At 43.2% G+C, this 25361-nt stretch overlaps 1 protein-coding gene across 10 annotated transcripts; it reads right to left on the bottom strand.

The window, feature by feature from the left end:
* Positions 1-438: 438 nt before the first annotated feature.
* On the bottom strand, positions 439-25312 carry trip10a (thyroid hormone receptor interactor 10a). Of its 10 annotated transcripts, none has more exons than XM_079519594.1 (16): positions 24937-25312; positions 20355-20470; positions 19535-19591; positions 18330-18480; positions 17331-17393; positions 16713-16817; positions 16466-16594; positions 15762-15908; positions 15159-15347; positions 7789-7953; positions 7240-7281; positions 6324-6433; positions 5758-5890; positions 2683-2774; positions 2452-2585; positions 439-2126 (listed from the first exon to the last, which is right to left on the bottom strand). In XM_079519594.1, the coding sequence occupies exons 1-16, from the start codon at positions 24958-24960 to the stop codon at positions 1975-1977; spliced, it is 1809 nt and encodes a 602-aa protein (XP_079375720.1). In that variant the 5' UTR covers positions 24961-25312; the 3' UTR covers positions 439-1974. The 10 variants fall into 10 exon arrangements, with proteins under 10 accessions (XP_079375720.1, XP_079375723.1, XP_079375722.1 ...); XM_079519597.1 differs by having other exon boundaries at positions 7258-7281; XM_079519596.1 differs by having other exon boundaries at positions 18330-18477.
* Positions 25313-25361: the final 49 nt, after the last annotated feature.

The following is a 25361-nucleotide window of genomic DNA, read 5'->3' as shown; positions in this document are numbered from 1 at the left end:
CAAGAGATTAAGCTCTTTCTAGGATGCAGCTTTCACAAGAACCTAGAGGACAAATGAGGGGAAAGGTAAGGTAGTCTTCAGTGGTTCTCAACCTGTGGGTTGGACCTGATTTGGGGGGCTGTTGTTTTTTGTACAAAATGTTATATATATATATATATATATATATATATATATATATATATATATATATATATATTATATATCATTTTCACAATATTTATCGGTGGAACCAAGTCAAACTACATTTAACGCCTCAACTCCTGCAGGCTGCAACTCCAAGTGCTTATCAGGGTGGGGGGGGTCCACAGTGCTTATCAGGGTGGGGGGGTCCACAGTTCAAATATGATTATTTTGGGGGTCACGAGTCACAAACTGAAAAGGGTGAGAATCACTGTTCTACTTCTAAAGAGATCAAAACGAATAAATCATGATCAAGACTTTGAAATGTGCTTTACATTTATTTTAGTCTTGAAAACAGAAGACATTTTGTATGTAAATGCAGTATATACACACAATGCTTTTAACCTGAAAAAGGCACCAAGACCTGTGAGTCAGTTAGATGAAGAGTGATCCTCCCGCCTGGCTCAAAGACAACATGAAACAAGACAAGGATTTATACAAGAGAGCATGAAGCAAATAAAAAAGGTAAAAATAAGTCTTATCACAAGGGTCTTTCAGTTATCTGCTCACAATGTAACAACAATCTTTATTTAAATGGTTATAAAGCTAATAAGACAATAGTGGTGTTGTGATAGCTAAAATATATATTATTTATTACATAAATACAATAAAGTCTTAACATTGTACATTTTATGTCTGTATTATCTACTCATTTGTGTGGCTAAAAACAGCCTACTGTGTGCCACGCAAACGGGAAAGAGAGAGCTTGAGAAACAAACTAAAATATCTGTTAAAACTTGAAATTCTTACCTTGAGTGACATACACATCCTTAATAAATTATATGTTTTCAGTACAAACATAAGATTCTAAACCATTAGAAAATGTGAGCTGTGGTCCTGTCGACGGTTCAATGCCAACGGTTGATGATCGTCATCTGACCAGTTGTTACTACTGCCACCATGTGCATGCAGGTCCCATCATGTTGAGTGAGGTCAACATCTTTGACCTCAGATGGCTAGAAATTCAGAAAAAGGCGACTTCCCACAAACAAGCTCACTCTTAACGCCTACTTGACACCTCGCTCTACGACGGTGTCGCTGGCCGAAAACAATGAGCGATATGATTCAGGCCTAGAAGTCTGTAAACACTTATGGTCTTCATTCCAACTATTAGCAAGGGCACTGTAACAGAGCTCAGTCTTCCAAATGCTTCTTAGAATTGGGATTTGAAACTTCTTGTATTGGTTTAAATTATTCTGTGCTCAAAAATCTTTGGGATGTGGAACATTCACACATCAGAGTGCATGTCTGGTGTTTTTTTTTTTCCTTTTTTTTTTTTTTCATAAATATTAACAAAAGTGAGGTAACTTTCCCCCTAAGCGTAACCGGCTTCGGCACCAGTGTAGAAGTGGCAGCAGCACGCTAGCTCCTCTCTAGGAAGCAAATTACTTACCAGCCTGTGGCAGGGCTAGCACTTCCAACCTAACTGTGCCTCAAATCCATTCACAATCCCTGCAGCTCCTTTCCTAACCACAAATGCAAAAAAGTGAGAACTCGTCAATAATGATAATATAAAAATGTGTGGTTTAGGTGGCTTATGGGATTACAATGACTATTGTAAGCCTGGCAGAACAAACTGTTAGCGCCGCTTCTCTCCCCACATTGGTGACAAAAACACATGAGCACGTGTCTATGAAGAAATCAAAGCAACCCTTTGTTAGCCATGGTCCGCTCACAAACACACCAATGGTCCTGCCTTTAGTGCTGTGGTTTTTGTTGTGAATGGTCCCATTGGGGAGAGATTTGTGTAGTGTTCCGAAATGACCGCTGGTTATCGGGGTCTTCAAGAACCCGTCACTTGCTGAGGGTGATGCTGACGTAGGAGGTCGGAATGTAGCCTTCGTCACCGTTAGTCCTACGGACGCGGGTCCAACCGTCCCCTTTATCCTCCTCCACCACTGAAAGTTCCTCCCCCTCCTGCATAGCGATGGTCCCTTCACTGGCACCTGAGAAGGACATTTTGTTGTTTTTTTATTGTATTTTCTTAGCTATTATAGTTATTCAAAGATTTAAAGGGGTAGGCACAATAAGTGAAGGCTTCAGCCTCCACCTGTTTAGGCTATGTTTCCAATAATAACAAATGAAGGCATTGTATTAATTTTACTTTTAATGACCAAAATAAATCTACTACTACTACCACTAGTAACACGCCTGTGCTACACATTCATTTGACTATGAACGTGTAAATCTTAACCCGTTTGCTGCATAGTCTTGGAAGGAGATAAAAAGAGAAAGGCTACAGTAGGATGTTTGTTTCCCCCCCAGGCGTACCAGGAAAGTTGTACATGGCTGTGCACTGGCCAATGGGAGCAGTCAGTTCCTCCTCTTCAAAGTCATCATCAAATTCGGCATAGATGGCTTGGGAGGGGTCAGGGGCACTTCCGTCAGAGTGGGCTCCATCAGGACTGTAGAGGAAAGGGCAGTTTCTGTGAAATAACATCACAGACGTGACAAAGTGACTGTTAAGTCAGGAGTTTGTTCGTTGGAAACGGCCAACCTTACCTGTAAACATCATGAGCACCGTTGTTGTTGTTGAAGGTTTGGGGTGAGAAGCGCAGCGTCTCACCTCGACCTCCTGCCTCAGCCAGCCATGTCTATGGGAGAGAGACAAATAGATACAATAAAGACAATATTGTTTATAAAAACAAGCTTTATTCCCGGCTCATAACAAAACTTAGTGGGTACAAAATGTACGTTTCGCCTGGGAGTTAATGGTCTTCAAAATAAGATATGCAGCTTGGAGACCTTGGCAGGGAAGGGACACAGACTGAAACAATTCTGGCAGTCAATGAGTTAAGACCAGAACGAGCAGGATGTGAAAAAGTTTCTTCCCAAGTGCAGTGAGGCCTGTCAATAAACTGCACCCCCTGCCAATCCCCCCCCAAACCAACTGACCTAAACTGATTGGACTGTACTTGACTGGAGATTATGTAATTGCACTTTTGAAATGCACAACAGCATTTTACTAAAACTGTGCTGGTAACTTTTTTTAAGGATTGCACCATGGCACTTTAACTATATGTGCTGTGTTGGTAACCTTTAGATGAATTGCACGTCATAAATATATATATATATTTTTTAATGTTTGTTTATGTTGTTTTAATTTTGGTCTTTTTATGTTTCTTAGATAGGCGTGATGTTTTATGTTACACGGCAAGTGGCAGAGTGGAAACGGCATGTTATATTCTTTGTTTTTAAGTGCATGGAGAAATTGACAAATAAAGTGATTCTTGATTCTATTCAGCGCTACAGTGTGTGACCATTTTGATTGCACATGTGCCCTATCCAGATTGTTAACAGCACAAAGTTCAAAAGCCAGCCGTGATGGTATGGGGCTGTAGTGCCCATGGCATGGGTAACAACTTGCACAACTGTGAAGACACCATTAATGCTAAAAGGTGCATGAAAGGTTTTGGACCAGCATACTGTGTGTGATGCCATCCAGCCAATCTTTTTCAGTGGCATTACTGCTTATTTCAGCAAGACAATGCCAAGGCACATTCTGCATTATGTTACAGCAGCATGGCTTTTGTAGTAAAGGAGTGCAGGTACTAGACTGGCCTGCCTATCGCCCAGACTCCAGATTGTCCCCCATTGAAAACATGAGATGAGGGCGGCACAAGCACCAAATAAATAATATGAACATCTATCTATAAATGCACCAAGTCTCTGTGTGTACGTCTGTAATCCACATAACTCGAGAACCGTTCGCTCCACCGACTTCAAATTCGACACGCACGTTCCGCAACACCACAGGGATTACAGTTCCTGGTGTCGAGTCCGTCAGATAGCGGTTGTCCAGAACCAGCACAAAAGCCTCTGCCCGGGCTCTGGACCTGATCACCCCTATATATGGAGTTGGCCTGTTCTGATAACACAACACTTCATATTTGGCCATGCCTGACACAGAACTCCATATATACTTCATATTTAGCTTTGAACTATCTTTCAAAACTACAACAATTTCCGTTTCCTAATCTGGTTAAAAGAAAAGGTGATGCTGGTGCATGCAACACAGTGGTCCTGGCTTGGGGGAATTGGTCACCCATGATGCAACACAGTGGTCCTGGCTTGGGGGAATTGGTCACCCATGATGCAACACAGTGGTCCTGGCTTGGGGGAATTGGTCACCCATGCCAGCAGTACATATTTGGTTTCCCACACGGGAGACCAGTGTTCAAATCTCGGGTGAATTTGTGTCTATTTGTACGTCTCTAAATGTTTTGATGAATTGAACAAGGTGGACCCTCTTGTAAACAAGTGAAATGCTTTATTGGGTCGTCCACTCACAGTCTTTGTATTGAGTTGTGCTTGAAATGTACTGTAATTCTGCAAACTAGCCCAAAAGCCTAGCCCATCTCCCCTGGTCAAGCAGTGATTCCATCTCGACCATCTTTGGTTTCCCAAGCGGGAGACCCGGGTTCGAATCTCAAATGTTACACAGGCATCAAATTCAGAATGAGTGTACATTTACTGAAAATCATACGGTTCGTCAGTTTGAATATTAACATAGCCTTTGTACAATATTAAAAAGGACTGCAATGTAAAGAAGCTGTAAGCTTTTTTGCGTTATCCCAGTGGGTCAGATGTTTGTTACAGATGTATGTAAGTGACGTATTATTTTATTTCATGATAAAAAATAAAGCAAACCAAAGCAAACCAAAGCAAATTCCGTTTGTGTCCGAGCATAGGCATGGTAACGCCCCGCCTGCCTGTGATTGGCCTACCGACACTGTCCTCCGAGGTGGATATGCTGGATAGTCTGATGCGAGGGTGGTGGGATAGTATGTATAGTAGTATGGTATGATACAAGAGAACGCTAACTTGTAAGTTTTATTTTTGTAGAAGAAGCAAACTAATATTGTTTATGCCGTTTGCTTTGATGGAATAATTGATTGAACATGCACGCCATAATATGATTTGATTTGGGTGTGTTCTAAAATAAAGTGTTTGTGTTGTGTAATTTGTTTGTATGTGTAAACTTGAAACATTATTGTACTATAAAAAGGTCTATTTTCCCTTCATCTTTATCCTTTTTAGTGTAATAGTATTAGTTTACTATAAATAATTAGATTAATACACAATAATCAACAGTATCAAAGCAAACGGCATAAACAATAAGTTTGCCTCTTCTACAAAAATAAAACGTATAAGTTAGTTACAAGGCTCGTGTCGCGTGTGTCAAGCTGTCAATCTCTTGTAGCCTATTATTTATTTCTCAATCTCACCACGGAGTAACCTGCATCTCGGAGGACAGTCAAGACAGGCAGGACACAAACGGAATTCACTCCAAACAGAGATGAGATATATCAAATCACTGTTTATGATGATGACCAGGTGTTTACCCACATTGCGTTTAACATCATTGCATTTAACATCAGAGGTAGCTGCTGGTTAGCTACCAGTGATTTATACTTGGTTGTGTGCTGGTGTCGCACACCAACAAAAGCCGATCTACATGCTTTCACGTTTCGTGTCGTGTGGCGACACGATGTAGATCGGCTATTTCCGGTGCACGACACCTGCACAGTGCGCACCAAGTATAAGTCAGGCTTAATAACACGTTTGGCTGGTTACCTCATACTTGTTGAGTTCTCCCCTGAGCCGCTCCATGTTCTGTGCCGTCTGGTTGATCTGAGAGGCTAGACTGGCAGGATCCCCCATTTGAGGGTTCTTCTCATAAACATCTTTCATCTTCCCCAGGGCTTCACTGGAGAAATGGAAGAATAGGAGGAGGGGGCGCGGGAGAGAGAGTAGGAGAGGGGAGGTGGGATTCATTCTCGGTGGATTTCAGTTCCCTGGAGAGCCCATTGCTGGGTAAACAAATGAAATGCACACATTCACAGTATGGCGACAAGCGGAGATGTAAACGTACTGTAGATAGGCACACAATACATATTAGACCCCAAGCTTGCTCAGACACAGTTGCTCACACCACTTTTGTTGGGCAACAACAGTGGTTATCAAACAATATCACACACACACACACACACACACACACACACACACACACACACACACACACACACACACACACACACACACACACACACACACACACACACACACACACACACACACACACACACACACACACACACACACACACACACACACACACACACACACACACACACACACACCTCTGATCCACCTCCTTCTGCAGCTCTTTGCCGATCTCATCGAATTTTTGCTGTAACCTCTTCCTGCGCTGCTCAGGGGGGAGATGGCCAAAGTCTTCGGTCACTGTGGGCTGAAACGGTTCACAGGAAGGAGGGTTAATACCGAACTCTCTCTGACATTAAAGCAAGACCGGTTTACAACCCCAGGAGCTGCAATTACAGAAACACACCCCAAGGGGACACACTGTAGTTTGGGTTCAGCTCGAGCTACACCATTTAGCTGACAAAACAATCAGTCTCACATACAGTACCAATGTTGCCTGTGTTCCACTCTAAATTAGCTACATCAATACACTTTGAATCGATGGGAATGATTTATGACTGAGCTGGACCCAAAACCGCCACCTTTTTCCACCCGTGAAGCCCACAAGTACCATATAATAAATCGACAATAGATCATACTCTCAGTTGATTGTACACCTAAGAAACTGCAAATTTGATGTGATCGGGTGAAGAATAACAGCCTTCACATGCTGCACTTGCCATCAAAACATTATTTGCTTCACCAGCAGGTGGCGCCCTCTTCAACCCAAAGTCATCAACACAGGCCTTGTGCCACATAGCATGAACATGCTAACAACAGCTTGATGCCCAGCTAATCTGGAGCACTTTGGGCAGTGGTTCTCAAAAATGGGGTCCGGGGACCCTCAGGGTTCCTTGAATGGGTTCCAAATGGACCCTCCTTACAGGTCTGTAACTCTGAGAGTGTCTCTCACCAAATGGTTACAAATGGAACCATTATGGAGGTCCTTGAAGTTAAAAGGTTTGAGAACCACTGATTCTGGGCAAACAGCGTGTATTTGATTATGTTGGGGTTAGGCTCTGTAGAAATAGAGGTGTTCATTACGTACAACATACTGCAACCCCACACACTCACACACACACCAAGAATTACCATGATCTTCTCTGGTGTGAATTTCTGCGGGGGGGGGGGGGGGGGGGGGGCAGAGAAACAGACAGAATTGTGTACAGTAGTCCATGTGACAATAACCTTAGCATTTGGCAAATTCTTTTCCAACAGGCGATGTTGCCATGTACTATAAAACATGAAATTAACCAATTTCTCCTTCACAAAATGTCTCAAATTATTTTACAATTCTTCACTGTTTCAAAAACATTTTCTAAATTTTTCGAAAATAGCCACTCTAGAATAGAGGCTCACATGACGCCACAATGCATTGTTAGCATCTAGAACGTCTGTTTTCTAATCGCCCAAAAAATGGTTTAGGGGTTAAAGAATGAGTCTGGGCAGTGGGGTCTATATTATAGTTGTTTGGCGATCATTTCAGCCCCGAACATTAATTGAATCCTACACATTTTAAGAGATAAACGACATGTTGCACCAAGAGCGGAGGTCACTCATGATGATGACACCCCCCCCCCCCCCCCGCCCCCGACCCAACTGCCCCTGGCCTGGGTGACTCACCGATCTCCGAAGGGTCCGGAAGGAGGAGATTCTGGGTTTGACTGTCTTATTGATCTCCTTCAAACAGTATGATAGAGGGTCCCGGGCAAACTTGGGGGAGGGGGGTCCGTTAGCGGGTGTGGGGGTGAGGGGGGGCGAGAAGGGGGGAAGCGTGTAGGGACAGAGCTGGGGGAGGGGGAGACAAGGTCGAGACATCCATGGGCGATGGGTTGGGGGGGGGGGGGTTGGATGTGGAGGGGGGGGGGGGGGGTAAAAACAAACAGGTGACATGGGAAAGAAAGAGACACCGTCAACAACACCTCGAAGCACATGACCACACAGGCAGGAAGACAACACTGCATGATAAACACAATACACGCACATAGACAACTGAGCACACACACACACACACACACACACACACACACACACACACACACACACACACACACACACACACACACACACACACACACACACACACACACACACACACACACACACACACACACACACACACACACACACACACACACACACACACACACACACACACACACACACACACACACACACACACACACACACACACACACACACACACACACACACACACACACACACACACACACACACACACACACACCAGCGGGCCCATGAAGGGGGAAGAAGGGAAAAAAAGCCAAGGTGACGGTGACAAGAAAGCCTGGGTACCGAGGCTATTCGGTCGCATGAAGAGTAACACCAAGGATTCGTCAGTGATGTCACTGACTGACTGGTTTATAAACAGCTTCAAGTCCGTACTACTTCCTTGATGCATAACAATGCCATCACTGGCCAGTCCTTCTTGGTATCTTGGTATCCGTAGCCTTACAACGCGTGTGTTCATGATCAGCAGCATAACAACGCTCGGCTGTAGACTATTTTGTCACGTTCGTGCTAATGAAACACTAGACGGGATTATTATTTCATGTCAACATTCAAGTACAACTATCAGAAGATGTAACCCAGGTAAAGTAATCCATCACTCTGCAAGTTTAAAGTTTTTTTTCTATCTGTCCAAAGTAATTTCTGATAGCCTGCAGGCTGCAACCATGCACTCCTACAGACATAACCTTTTTATTGAAATCATCCTATTGATTGATTGATTGTTGATATAACGCCATTTAGGTCAATGATATAACATTATGTTGTGCTATAATATAGCAGTGGGTACTTGAGTCATTGACTGCCACTGATTGATTGAAAATGTTAACAGATTGCTTAGGTACAGTTCAAGGAAGGTACAGTCACCGGTCTTCTGCGTTTTGGTACAATGATGCGAGACGCATCATACCACACGGGTGGGGGGGGCCTAAACTAAATATTTGCACTGGGGCCTATAGTCAAGTCCGTACGCCACTGGTATGTATAAATTAGCCCAACACAAGCCAGGATAAAGGGTAGAGGGCACACAGTGAAATACTGAGTGTCATTTTAACTCTCAGGGGCCATGTATGTCCTCTCTTTTCCTGAGCGTGTTTTGAATCGTATAATTCCATTGAATTGGGAGCACAGTGGTTTTTATAAACCCCAGCAGCATGACAAGGCACTGAGCATTTATTTTGGACTTGCACGTTCATATGTGATGTTTTTTTATCTGCTTGCTGAGATCTGAAATATTTTCAACTTAAGCCAGGGCTCCACCGGACGAGTTGCGTCAAAAAACGCACCGGTTCAATTTTAATGCACGCGTCGCGTCTCCGTCAACGCGGGCAGTGGAGCCACCCTTCATTGATTAAAAAGGGAACATTCCCTGACGGTGACGGAGACGCGACGCTGACGCGCCCGTTGGAGCCCGGCCGTAAGGTTAGCATTTTTAGGCGAGCACCATGGCGTTTCCAGTCAGGAACAAAAACATCATGAGAAAACATCAGCAACTTCTCAGAGAAAAATAAACACTCTGGATTTTGCTGTGTGAGCTCTAGCTCAGAGCGAACCATTGTTTCAACCTGGTCAGCCGTCTCAATTACCAGCCGTGTAATATAAAAGTTACACACACACACACACACACACACACACACACACACACACACACACACACACACACACACACACACACACACACACACACACACACACACACACACACACACACACACACACACACACACACACACACACACACACACACACACACACACACACACACACACACACACACACACACACACACACACACACACACACACACACACACACTATTTTGGGTGAAATAAATCTACAAGCACAGAACACATCACAATGTGAATATTTGTTCAGTTATGGTAATTGATTAATTGGTGTGGGAGATAGATTGGCCAAAATATTTTTCTAATTTATTAAGAATGCCCACCGTGACCTCTTGGAGGAAGCTTCAATTAAAAACCAAGCTGCAGTGAACCAACCGCTGTACTCTGGCTGATCCTTCAGTGTCAGCTGAACGACTTAATTGAGGAGCGGTGGGTTGCGAGCCATTAGCTAAATTACACGGGCAGACTCACTCGCACGTCGCACTTCTGACAACACTGAGACAGTTATGGCGATCTATAAAAAGGTAACTCAGGGGTGTCATTATGTGTGCAGTGCACCTACAGGGAAGGCTCTACTTTGCTTTGGAGTTAATGGAGAGTGGGAGGGGAGTGTGTGTGTGTGTGGGGGGGGGGGGGTGTTAGAAAAGGATTGTAGATGGGGGTTCAGAGGAACGAGTCAATGTAAACTAATGGTTCACTCAAGCAGATACGAGACACAACCCTGATGTTCAGTCTGCTATTCCGGCTACAGCTACAGAGCTAATGGGGAGAGCATGACTGATGACACAAAAGCAGTGTGCCACACACACACACACACACACACACACACACACACACACACACACACACACACACACACACACACACACACACACACACACACACACACACACACACACACACACACACACACACACACACACACACACACACACACACACACACACACACACACACACACACACACACACACACACACACACACACACACACACACACACACAACCAGTGAGACATGCAGAAAGGGGAAGGGCGGCTGGAAGGAGGGAACACTGCAGGTTGGAAAGAGACGGGGGTCATCAAGCTGGGGTCGGCCGCGGGGTGTGATGGTGGGGTAGGAGAGTTGTCAGTTACGGAAGCTAGTTAGCAGTCAGTAACTCATTAGGTTAATTTTGGACTAACTCAGGCAGCCCTAGATAACGATCTGCGATCTTTAACCGGGGCGGTGGATGCTCTCTTGGCCCCGAACAGGGCGTCACAGAGCAAATAGTACAGCAAAGTCGACGATAATATCTAAAAACTTGACTGCATGAATGGACGTCGAGATCTGACCTCCCAGAACTAGTGTCATCCCTGGCGGGTTGACACAAAGATGATCTGACCTCCCAGAACTAGTGTCATCCCTGGCGGGTTGACACCAAGATGATCTGACCTCCCAGAACTAGTGTCATCCCTGGCGGGTTGACACAAAGATGATCTGACCTCCCAGAACTAGTGTCATCCCTGGCGGGTTGACACCAAGATGATCTGACCTCCCAGAACTAGTGTCATCCCTGGCGGGTTGACACCAAGATGATCTGACCTCCCAGAACTAGTGTCATCCCTGGCGGGTTGACACAAAGATGATCTGACCTCCCAGAACTAGTGTCATCCCTGGCGGGTTGACACAAAGATGATCTGACCTCCCAGAACTAGTGTCATCCCTGGCGGGTTGACACAAAGATGATCTGACCTCCCAGAACTAGTGTCATCCCTGGCGGGTTGACACAAAGATGATCTGACCTCCCAGAACTAGTGTCATCCCTGGCGGGTTGACACAAAGATGATCTGACCTCCCAGAACTAGTGTCATCCCTGGCGGGTTGACACAAAGATGTTCTGACCTCCCAGAACTAGTGTCATCCCTGGCGGGTTGACACAAAGATGTTATTGTGATGATGCGAGTCATAATGCTAGGGTTCTCCGGCCCGTAGAATGGAAGCAGTGTGTTTGTGGATGCCTGCAGAGGGACATTCAATGTTGTTTGTGCCCCGTGCTGATGAAAGCACAAGCACAGCAGAATGCTGCCTGTCGCTTGACCTATTGGAAACTGCACAGCAGAGGGGAGGGGACAAGGCTTATTCACTCACAGCCAGGCTGGGACAGAGTCATGCAAAAGACCTGTTCTAGAAAGGTGTGTGTGTGTGTGTGTGTGTGTGTGTGTGTGTGTGTGTGTGTGTGTGTGTGTGTGTGTGTGTGTGTTGTCTGTCAATGCACTGCATAGGTAATAAAGAGGAAGCCTCATGCATTACGATGATGAGCTTTAGTGAGGAGAGGGTTTTCGGTGTGTGTGTGTGTGTGTGTGTGTGTGTGTGTGTGTGTGTGTGTGTGTGTGTGTGTGTGTGTGTGTGTGTGTGTGTGTGTGTGTGTGTGTGTGTGTGTGTGTGTGTGTGTGTGCGCGTGACGCACCACCACAGGTCGATCATGAGAGCTCTCAGTAAGAGGGGATTTCCTGGGCTCTGATTGGCTGGCCCCCTGGCTCACCAAATCTGACCCATATCTGATTCACAGTGACCTTCTAGGAATCCCCTCACATCATGAGACTGATTGGCCATTGATTTTCTAATCTGATCCTGTCATTAGTGATAGAAAGGAGGTGAACAATGACATCATACTGTAAACCAGCGTTTCCCAAAAAAATCTTCTTCCCGCAATTAAGGTGTATTGAATGGTGTTTTCTTTTCTAATATCTGATCAAGAACATTTCTCATATATTTTATAGGGCAGCTATTGTTGCCTTTTTAATTTGGTTCGGTAAGCGTTCACATTGCTCACCACATTTTCTTAATGTTGTCTTCCATGGGACTGTCACTGTACTACTACTAGGCTTAGTAGGCTATGAAGCTGGATGCAAATAATAAGGTAACTTCAGGGTTAATCCTTCCCCGTTTCAGAGTTTACAAGTCGTCGCTCACTTTTTGCCATCCCGCAGTACATCACCATGATAACACAGCGGATATGATACCAATGACATCTGCAGCACAGTAGCCTACCGTACAGTACGCATTCTCTTTCAATTACTGTGGCGCTCGGTACGTGGCTCACGGCAAAAACTCTTTGGCTTTCTCTGATTAGCTTAGCAGTGTTCTGTTTGGCACTGGCGTTGGAGTCAGTCAGAAGTAAAAATCCATTTCATTTTCTCCACAGACCTGAGGCCGATTCTACAAAGGCCTTCTAAATCTGTACTTCTCAAACTTTTGCTCGTATCGTGTCCCCAAAATGATATGTATTTTGCCGTGGACCCGCCCCCATATGAAACCGTTTTGCGCCAGAGACCCCCAGAAGAGAAGATTTGTGTTAATAAATTCAAAATTCCCATAACCCATTTTGGGCGGGAACGGGAACCCCTTTGTGTTTTAAGCATTATGTTATACTTTAGCTATTGAAAAATAGCAGATCTACAAGCTCATAGCGTGGCACCGAGTGCCACACTATGAGCATGTAGGTCTGCTATTTTTCAAAAATCGCGAAAATGTGGCGCAAATCTTTGAATATATATTCTTTCAGAGGAAACGTTTTCAACTCAAATCTTTGCTTCTGGGAGGGTCCCTGGAACAACATATTTTCAGATGGGGGTCCGCGGCCAAATACAGATAATTCTGGGGGTCCTTGACATGAAAAAGGTTGAGCACCACTGACATACAGTAGAAACATAGGTTTTTCAGAAAACTGTTAGGATTTAGAAGACATTTGTAGAATCTGTTCTCAGGACTAAATGGGTTAAAATGAAATAAAAATATATATTAAAAAGAAAAAAAATCGAAATCATTCAAATATTTCACATTTCATGTTTTCTCAAAAATGATAAAAAATAGCAGCTGATATTTTTGAATAACCAACTCTAAATTTTAAAATGACACGGATGCTTTCCCAGTTTTAAAAAGGTTAAAGTGGGCACTGATCCATAAAAGGTTAGGAACCACTGTTCTATGGAAGGGTTTTCTTTTACCTCCAAATCCAAACTGCTACTAGCAGTAGGGTAGGCAACCTTAGGCACAGGTGCCATCATTGGCACAGGGGAGGGTAATCACTGGCACACTGACTGGCATAATAGTGAGAGAGTCCCCTCACATCTATGTGCAAATTACTGTACATCCTCATGCACATAATTCTACATTCATTCAAACTGGAGTGGGTCTGGAAGATAGGTGGGGTCATTGCTCTGAATATAATGATCATTACAATATCCTGATGAGAAAGAAATCATGCAGACAAACAAGACAAAACAGATGGTTATATTTATGGACAATCAAAATCAGTTGTAAAATAAATCTTATTTTGATGGGTGTCATAATTAAACGTATCGTTTATATGGCACGCGGACAATCAAGAAAATAAAAACACGGAAATTCAGGTCAAAAAGGTTGCCAAGCCTGCTCTATCGAATAATAGAGGGAGGTAGTCATCTCTGTCAGCGTCTTGAGCTGTGCTGCAAAGCAATAACATATCAAAGCCATTGTGCTGTTGTATACCCATATCACCCGCCAAGCACAGATTGATTGTAGTACCAACACTGTGTAGCCTAGTATGAAAATAATAGCGTGTGCTGCAGCACATAGCCTACATATACATACAACAGTTCACAATTCATCATGTAATTAATGTGTATACACAGAAACCTTTATTTTAGCGACCGTATCCTGCCCTGAACGAACAAGCAACAACCTTAATTGCTGGGTACTACAATGGAATTCCGCTTTAGGCAACACATTCATTTAATGGAATAATCGTAAATATAGTCGGATTAATGATGGGGCAATCTTTTAGCCAGTGGTCATGCATTTTGCAGCTGCAACTGTATTATGTTTAAATTATTCCCATTTGTTTAATATAATCATAATAAATTAAGGACTTGGACAATTGTGCACAATGTTGAATTAATTTACATAACAAAATCAATTCATAAAGCTGACCTAATACACCTATAGATTACAATTTGTAATCAAATTGTATCGACGATATCCATTATAATCATAATGTTGGGTCGGATTATGTTCACCCCTAAAGTGAACCGAACTCTGGTGCTGTTGGAAGCGAACCGAGATCCCCGATTTGTGGCGGGGGCAGAATTTGTTTGGTCCGCATAAGGGTTCGAATGTGCTTACGGCTTTCACACCAGTGCAAACAAACGGGACGTTCTGACAATACACTTTTTTCGAACCTTACATGTATGACACATAAAAAGTGGATATATATCCGCAACAAAAAACAAATTGTGTGAGCCAAACATTTGGGAAACACTGCTGTGCCATGTCAGATGGATAAACCAGCCATGGTGCTCTGTTGGCGATCAAGATCCTACCTTACTCTTCTTGCTGAACAGCCAGAAGTTCTTGTTGCGGTTCTTTCCCAGAAGGTCCATGGCTCCTTTTGGGGTGCCCAGACTGCTCTCTGAGGACGTCCGGTTTATTCCCTGACTGTAATCCTCAAAGTCCAGGTCCCCAGGACGCTCAAACCCAGACTTGTTCTGCTCTATTAGAGCCAACGAATCCTGAGGGATTCACGGAAAGTAGCAATGAAAGGTTTTTGGGTGAAATGTATTTTTTAGAGTTGGGTTTACAATTATAAAACGTTCCACACTGGGGTTAGGATTAGGCATTTAGAGGCTTCATTTAAGGGTTAGGGTTATGCCTGATGTATACTTAGTTGCACAAGTGAGTATTATGCAATTCTGTGTAATTCAGGCTTTAGCTAGGTTAAGGTTACAAATGGCAAAAGAACAGGTAAAAATGGCATTTCTAAAATTGTTATGTGCTCACAAGTATAGTAATACAAATATTTACCAATACATCTAGTTCTCTGTTATCAGGCTAACCTCTGAGCACTGGTGTGTGTGTGTGTGTGTGTGTGTGTGTGTGTGTGTGTGCGTTTTATTAAGTTATTATTATTTGAATGGCCAACTTACATTACGTTCATTGACATTATTGCCGGCTTTAGTAACACCCTCCAGGCACTTGCCAATGATAGGCATCACATGCTTCTCCGTATCCGAGAACAAGATGTAACCCTGTGATAACTTCCTCACTCGCCTCTCATCCATGTCCTGCAATTTCTACACAACACATCCATACCACTCATTACAGAGCACAATAAAGTCCTCGCTCCTGTACATTTGCACACTCTACACATCCATATCGAGTCCAGTTGGTTACATTTGTACACACTCAAGATTACAAATGGATAAATGAGGATTTTACTGCATCTATTGATGACACCTTTCAATTATGTATGAGGTTGTGATGACACACAAGAGAACTTGAATACAATTCATCAATCCTATCAATCCTGCATTGCAATATGGCCTGATATTAATATTTTTGGAAACATTTTGGAGGGATGCAATACAGCTCCAACTGAGACAAATAGAATGTGTGTGACTATCTCATAAAATAATAAAGAGAGAATTTGGTGTCTTGCATTACAGAAGAGATGCGTTTTCAGTTTCTGAAACTTTCTGTAAATGTTGGTTCGTTGAAGGAAAGGGGAAACAACCTGTAGCCTAGCATGTGTACCCTCTGGCCCCATAGGCTACACTCCCAAAGATAACCAATTAAGCCCAATTTTATACTTTGTCACCGGAAAAGAGCTGCTCACAACCCGTTGGCTTACATTGAAAATGATTGGCATGTCGTTGAAATAGAACTGGCTCTGCTCTTTGTTGAACTTCTGGAGCTGTGCTGCGTAGTCATTCTTACACTCCTCTGCTATGTGTGTCCTCATGTGAGCTTGCTGCTTGGCCTACACATGAACACACAGCAAGCGCACTCTGTCAGATTCCACCATTGACACGTACACACAGGAAAAGATAAATGTGTTTTTTGGGGAGGGGGGTTGCGTTCATTCGCTTCCAATCTACCTTTTCAACGTCTGCTTTCGTGGCGTTGATGTCCTGATCGGTCTTCTCTGCGTTCTGCGTTGCACGCTCTGCTTCTCGCCATTCCCTCTCGAACCGCTTTTTACTCTGGTGGTAAAAGGGAACGACGAGTAAGAGGAAGCTCACATCCGACCCACACTGCTCTGAGGCCTTTGTCTGAATGAAATATGATGAGGCTTGGCTATTTTGAGCAAAGCATATTTCACTGTCATTCTTAAAAAGGATGGATAGGGGACGTGTGTGGAGCCTAAGGAACTCTAAGTACTCCAATCATTACTAAACATGACTTGGATTTATGATACAAGTCTGCAGTCAATGTCATGGACCATGCAGTAGCATGGCAGCATTCAAGATATTTATTTTATTTTTCTAAGCACTGAGAACATGGTTGGCGCCTTTTCTCCCTCACCCACCTGTTTTTACTGTACACAAATGTGGTCACCTGACCAAAGACGCTGGATGCCCAACCATTCAACTCACAATGAAACATTTCTGGCTATCTGACAGCTTTCCCCAGTGCAAAAGAACATTTATATACACACAAATGCTGTAGAGAAATATCTTAATTTCCAAAGGGTCTAATAATAAGGCTAAACTTACACTATCAAGCTGCTTGTATGTACTCTCCAAACTCTGCTGGGCTTTCTTGGCCTCCAACAGATACTGCAGACAGGAATAAAAATAGAGACAGAGTTAAGGAGGGAGGGGGTCAGATGACAGAGAGACTGAGAGAGCCCACGATGGAGTGTGGGGCAGACAGAACTTGAGTCGGTCAGTTAACGGGAACAGAATAAACAATGACCTCCCAAAAGCCACAAACAAAACAAACAAAAACAAATGCCAGTGCGTGTGTTTAAGACATCATGACTGCAGTGAGAGTCTAAGACATCACGACTGCACCGAGAGTCTGTGCGCGGCCGCACTGCTCCCTGCATTCCAAGCGGGGAAGGAGCCAAATCAGTGCACGGCAGAGAATGACACACCTCTATTGCGGCCATCCCTCCCTCCCGAGAGACGCACAGAGGAAGGCTTCCTTCCTGCCACAACAGTGGGACCTCTGCGTCGCCATTCCGCCTTTCACCACCTCCCTCCACCCATCGTGCTACACCACCTCCCTCCACCCATCGTTTACACTCCCCCTCAGCATTGCGTGCCATGATTACACTCAAGCAGACTCTGCTCATCCCCCGAACCCAGTGGTTCTCAAAGTGGGGTCAGGGGACCCCCAGGGGGTCACCAACTAAATTGGTTAATTTAGCATTGATCACACTCAGTTTAACCACTTTAACTCTATGTTATACTTCATCCATTCAAAAATAGCCGATCTACAAAATAAGATGCATTGTGAGCTTGTAGATCGACTATTTTTGAAAGATTTTTAAGAATCTTGAGAATTTTTTTAATTATTTTCTTAAAGACAAATCTTCTTTTCTGAGGGTCCCTGGCACAACATATTTTCCGGTGGCAGTCCGTGGCCAAATACATATTAATTTTGGGGGGGTCCTTAACATGAAAGAGTTTGAGAAGCTCTGTCCCGAACCCTGCCCTGCCCTGCCCTGCCCTTCCCTCCCTCCCTCCCTCCCTCCATCCAGCGCTCACCGTCTTGCGCTCCTGCTTGAGCTCCTGCAGGTACTTGGTGAGCTCGATGCAGATGTTCATCATCATGTTCTCGGCGATCAGCTCCCGCTGCCCCGCATAGTCGTTCATCTCATTCAGCACGTCCAGGAAGGACTGGTAGCTGGAGAACCTGCTGTCCAGGAGGAGGGAGCACAGATAAGAGAGGCGTGTGGCGGACCAGAGCACTGATAACGGCTTACATAAAACCTTAAAAACACAGGTCAGTGGCATGATAAGCAATGATTGATGCTCATCACTTCCCTTAGCCCCATTTATACTTGGTTGCGCATTGTGTTGCTCACCGAAAATAGCAGATCTACAAGCTCAGAACACCATTTTCGGTACATGACACGGGCAGATAAGGAGTAATTACTAATTTTTCCTTATCGGAAGACAACAAAACAAGAGCTCCACATATGGGTGCATAATACGCCAATCAAATATGGTATTGGTAACAGCGAGACTGAATGCTTAACACATTTTGTGCCCAAAACGTCTGTGGACGTCCTGGGTATTACCGCACGTGCATAGCCCAAGACGTCTGTGGACGTCTTTGGAAAAAAAAATATATATATATATATATATATTTCTTTTTTATTAAAAAAAAATCAGAAAAATCAAAACACTTTTTTTTTTTTTTTTTAACACGTGGTGCCAAAGTTTGTGTTTTCGCCATTGAGAATGCATTTGGCGTTTAAATTAAATAACTCAGAAACTATAAAACATTTCAAAGTAAAAAGTTCCAGCATGTGTCTCCACAGTCAGCTGAATTATAAAAAATGTGAATGGATTTTCTAGGTGAAAGTGATTTTAGGCAGTTTTGCGTGGGCTCTCAATTTTAAACTGGTCTTGATACTGGTAAATGAAGGCAGTATCATTTGACAGCCAGGCATGTAAAACCCTTCTGAACACTAACAGCCTCCAATATTATACTGATGCTCTTTTCTTTCTTCTTTCATGTGTTACAGACAGGCCCAGAGACATCAAGATACAGATCAATAAGTCCATGTTGCTAGGCAACAACTGCCAGTAAGCAAGGTTTTGCTTAGAAAATATAATTTATTTCTATGAAACAATAAAGTGTCATCACTGGAGTTGGTTGGTTGGTTACATCGCTCCAGAAGGTTCAGTGTTTCTTGTTTTCCATAAATGTTTTGGTCAGGCCACTCACACCCCCACCGGCTCACCTGCACTCCTGTTCTTCTCTGCTTCCTCGTTTGAAGTTATATTTCTTTGACAAGTTCCTGCATATATTGAAAATGGGGGTCAGAAACACAGGTGATGGACAGCCCCCTATGTAACCATTTCTAAAATGGGTCAAGAATAAACACATACAGTACATACATAAATACCAGCCCAACACAACCATATTGAACAAAGGCTACCTCTGTAACTGCTGCAAATCAATAAAAAAAAAAATGTAAAAGAAAAAGGCAATAAATGGGGCAAAAGCTACTATTCTGCTCTTCCTTGTTTAACTTTCTGCAGCCCCCCCTCCCCACACACACACACACACACCCTCCTCTAACCACATCCTGTCTGTACTATGCCAGTCTGCTCCCACTTCCTCTGTGATCCAGCAGAGCTCAGCACTAAGCAGATGTAGGCCTGAGGACTGGGAGTGAACTGGGGACCGACCGGGGACGGAGCAGAGAGGGAGAGTGGATGATAGAAAGAGCTCAGCTGGAGAATGAGGCCAGTGTTTTGAGGACGTAACCTCAAAGTAGTCATGAGACAGTGAATACATTTCATAAACAGCGTCTTAGCATGTGCCCACACACCAACACTAACAAACAAATGAACAAACAGACAGACACGCATGCATGACCGCACACAGCGAGCAACAACACACACAGACAACCACAGAGACAGCGCGCTCTCTCTCTCTCTCTCTCTCTCTCTCTCTCTCTCAAACACGCAAAAACACACGCACACACACGCACAACTGAAAGCATTCATTTAATCATGCAACTTCGTCAAGGGAGCCATGACAGGAATGAGACCTACCTCAGTTGCTTGGCATAGTTCTGCTCTACCTCCGTCCTCTCCTTCACAAATTTCACATATTTCTCCACCAGCTCCAGGCCAGACTGTGTGTGCTTTTCAATGATGTCAAATTGGTCCTGGACAGAATGTCAGAGATAACAAAATAGAAAAAGACAAGATGTTATTGAGCATACATAACCCCTCACGGGAAGTGGTACATACAGCATGGTACACGAAGTGATGGATAATGAATGGGCATGTCATTCTGTGATGAATTTGGATGTAGGGTAATAAATTCAAACACATTGGTTTATTTTTTTTCTCCTTGCATGTCCTATGCATTCCACAGATTCTCTCTGCTTGTGCAAAACCCTTGACCGTAGCCAGACTATGTGTCCTCCTAGCATTAAATCACAGGAGAGACGGAGAGAGGGAGAACAGTCAGGGGACGCAAGGCCACAGCCAATGGGGTCAGAGGGGTCACAGTTCTCAGACAGGAAATAGGAGGTGCTCCTCTCCTCTCCTGCATTACAGTTTCAGAGTGATGTGACCTGGATTGTAGCATTTGTGCTTGGCACAAATTCATAAGACATCTGACTGAAAATGAGGACTAGTGCATTTGCAGAAACTCCAACACTTGTTGGGAAGGAAAGGGGGCGTATTGTGTTGACATCTTCTCTTTTGTCTGTTATTTAGCATTGCTTTATGACACCTTCAAGCTCAGACAAGCCTGCTAGAGAGAGAGATATCAGACAAATCCTCCCTCCCTCTACAAACTCTCTATTGGTGATAACATTTACAGTACGTAGGGGGGTATCTCTGAAAAGGGATTCCTGACAAGTTAGGCCATGTTGAGCTTGTTGAGCTTGACTTGACCTCTAATTCCTTTTAAGTAAAACCTAAAAAGACATGCCCAAATGAGTGAGACAACCCTCTGTCTAATTACAGAACAAGGTTAGGATAGAGGTCTGCAATTTTTGTGGAGTTAGGCCTACCTGAAGACCATTTTGATGGCTGAATCGATGTAAATAAATGGGGACGTAACAGGCTGCCAATAAAATGTTTTGTTGTGGTGGTGCTGGTGTGAAGGATATTTTCTCCTTGCAAAGTGCTCCGTGCATTTGACTTGCAAATACAGTAGATGCAATGAAAAAGGAGTACACTGAAATAACAAAGCAAGCTCTAGTCTAGGTCTTCTGTAGGTACAACTCAAACAAGTACTGCAGATTTATGACTAATAAAAGTCTTTAATGCAAACATGTGCAGTACGGTGTCCACTACAATAATCAAATAGAATGATATAGCCTGTTTTTATAAACAAACATAGGGATATAGCTGTCCCCTACTGAGCATACAAGCCAGGTATCAGCTAACATTAGTCTAGCACTCTATTGTATATTGGAGAATGGTTAACAGTATCCAATACATTGACCTAAATTGATCAGTTCCACATCCACGCTTTGACGTATTCAAATATGTCAGTCTGAGTCTTATACCCCACAGTCCTCAATTAAGGTTAAGCTGACAGTGATAAAGCACAAAATGTTAATGAGTAATAAATAACTTAATAGCTGGGTAGTTAATAATGAATTGGAAAAACTGTATGTCAGCTGAATTGAATCATTAATTTGATATCAGCGATGAAAACTGCCATAGTAGTGACTAGTGAGTGCGCATAAACCCAATTTCTTGACATAAAGAACATCCAATACGAACTCAAATATCCAGTTTGCTGACTCAAACCTGTCATCAGCTCTTTCGTAAAATAACATTTGGGATTAGATTCAGCATTGAAAAGGCAATTGCACCATTATAAATTGTTAATACTTGTTAGGCCCCAAAATAATAGGTTCTGTGCAGTGCAAACTTTTCATTCATCTGTGTGTGTGTTTGTGTGTGTGTGTGTGTGTGTGTGTGTGTGTGTGTGCGCGCGTGTGTTTGTGTGTGTGTCCAGCAATAACATTTTTATTGATGCACAATAAGTGTCAAATTAATTTAAATGTGTCAAAACCAAAACAGAGAACAAATCATAATGTAGAATAACACAGAACTTTCATACAAAAAGGAGAGCAAAAAGGGTATTTATTTAGGATGGATGCAATGATGAAGGTGAAATGATCAAAAAAGACTGACCTAACAGTTTTGACTAATGATGTTGTACCCTTCTCACGTCACATCCATCATCCGAAATACAAAAAAACAATGCTTAAGAGAACAAAGCGGTGCCGACAATTAACAGAATAACTTATAAACTAATCACCATCAGAAGCCACCAGTCTGGTTCTCCATGATTAGAGTGAACGTTTGTGCCCTGAGTCACCCAGTCTTTCAGAACCTCATGGGCCGCACACAGCCAGACCTGCCACACTACTGACGGCAGTTTTTGACATTGGCCTAGTAGCACTCACTATCAGGGCTTAAAAACCCGCCAGTGATCTTCAACACTGAAAAGTTGTGGTTTAAAATAGCCACTGGATTAACGACAAGGAGAGCAAGAGGACAGATGCCATAGACTACTAGAGCAACCTTGCCTACAAGGGAGGTTCCTTGGCCAAACATTAACAAGACCAATTACACTAGTCAGGCTTTGCCAAGTCTGCAACTTCCAGACAGTGAGACACACATATGGGGCTAATATAAACAAAGTAACACGCTCATATTAAAATAGGTATCTGTGTTTAGGCAACTTAAAACAGAATCAGGTTGGTGAATATGTAAATATATATATAATATAGGTAAACATTAGTGATGGATGGCTACTGGCTATAGACCAAAAGAATCCCTGAAGGAGATGAGGAAACGACTTCAAAGATCAAAACAGATTCCTCCAATTGCACGAAGCCTAATTAATACTGGAATATGGATAGGTTCCTCTCTAACTCCATCAAATTAGGGCAAAACTAATTAGGCTGTCGCACCGGCACTGAGGATTGAAAGAGGACAGAGGGAACAGGCCTAGGGGAGACTATCTATAATGAGGTCAGAACCTCTTTGCAATGCTCCATTTACATTCTGATACACAGTGAGTGTGTGTGTAGTAGCCATGTACTGTACTATTGACCCAAAAGATTCTTCAGTGGTCAAGGCAATAGTGTTTGGTATGAAAACTGTTTGATTTAAAGCATCCGTGTCATTTTAGATTTCTTTGCCTATTCAAAAATAGCAGAGATATAAGCTCATAGCGCAGCACACTATGAAGTTATAGATCTGTTATATTAGAAAAAATCTTTGGTATATATTTTTAAAGCAAACCTTTTTAACCCAAATCTTTGCTTCTGGGGGTCCCTGTTAGAAAATATTTTGAGATGGGGGTCGGCAGCCAAATACATGTCATTTTGGGGGTCCTTGACGTGACAACGTTTTAGAACCACTGCTATAACAACGTACGCTTTCAGAAAACTTTTAATGGGGTTAAAGTATTCTCGATGTATACCATCATGACACTTTTACATTTGTTTATGATCACCCTGTCCAGGTGCTGCTGGCTTGTAGTCTGCAAGTCAGCAGTCCAAGGCAAGCCTCACCATCACTCTCCAATACAACACATGAGCTCTTGTGTCCTGGAGTGGTCAATAAACAGCAGCAAGCTTTCCTCTCACCCAAACAGAAGGCTTCAACAAATAAGCATTTTATAATCAATAGAGTAAGGGAAATGCAGAATAAATTATAAGGTCTTCAACATCGATCCTCTTCAACAGCTTTATTATCAACATGCAAGCAGTGAAGCACAACAAATTGTTAATAGATAGATAGATAGATAGATAGATAGATAGATAGATAGATAGATAGATAGATCATAGTAGTAAACATTATTTACAAATAATAGGAATCAGATGAGAAATATATGCGATTTAAAAGAAGTACAGAAACTACTAGGCAATAGAAGTACAAAATATAAGCAAAATACAATCAGCTAAGCTCATGTAGCCACAACTCCTAGAGTACCCAAGCTTGTTGTCACACGCCACTCATTTGACAGGTAGGTAGGACAAGGACAACTCATCATCCAACCAGTGAGCGGAGGGGCAGTGAGTGCATATTATTGATCCATTAATGTCAACAACATTGGGGAAAAAAGACAAAAAACTATACTTATTTGATCAATCAATAAACAGATGTGTTGTCCCACAGTGGATAAGCTCTCAACGTGCAGATTGACTCAACATGATGTGTTACAGATTTGACTGAATCTCTGCGCACATGGACGTAGGTGTTGTTGTGATTTAAGCCTATAAGCTATATAAACTCTGTAGTACAGAACAGACCTGCAAGCAAACAACGATCTGTTCTGTAACTTCTGTTCGGCAAGCGACACAGTTAGCTGTCCTGTGCTGTGTATACTGTGTTGTCTGCAGCGCACTGCTTGTCGTATCAATCGGCTAGCGGGTTAGCACACTCAGTATCAGTGTCAGTCAGTAGCTTAGCTTTCCTCCGTGCATCTTGTTTCACCTCAAAGCACAGCACAGTTAGGTCAAACCGTAACCACGCAACAATGCGCCACATTTTCTATCTCAGCTAACAAACAACAACAGCCGTTTATTAGGCTATAATATAACAACGTCATCTGTTTCCATCCATCTAGCTCGCTAAAAACTCAACTCACCCACAGATCCGTTCCCCAGTCCATGTTCAACTTGTATCCCTCTGAATACAAAGAAGTTCTTCAAAGTTGATCCCAACAACACACTGGAGGAGGAGGACGCCCTGGTCTGATCCACCCCAGCTGAGACTTCTTCGTAACCGAATCACTTCCCCTCTGCTCCGGTTACTTTTTTAGCGGCGACCAGCGAGACGCATTCTGGCACCAATTAAGTTCAACCCCGGCCAACGAGCCGATCGTATTAGTCTAGTTAGTCCAAATATGTTTTTCATAGCCAAAGAAAGGAGGATAAACTAGCTTTCATATCGCGTCACTCCCAAATCCCTAATTCTTAAAGGGACAGTTCATACGGCCATGATGGCCATGGAAGTAGGCAGAGGTTGACTGCTCTCCCAGACAGATGATACAGATCTTACATCCTTTCACTA

The sequence above is a fragment of the Electrona antarctica genome, assembly GCF_951216825.1.
Source record: "Electrona antarctica genome assembly, chromosome: 14".
Classification (NCBI taxonomy): Eukaryota; Metazoa; Chordata; class Actinopteri; order Myctophiformes; family Myctophidae; genus Electrona; species Electrona antarctica.
Note: the sequence above shows the minus strand (reverse complement) of the source record. Positions and strands in the feature narration are given on the sequence as shown.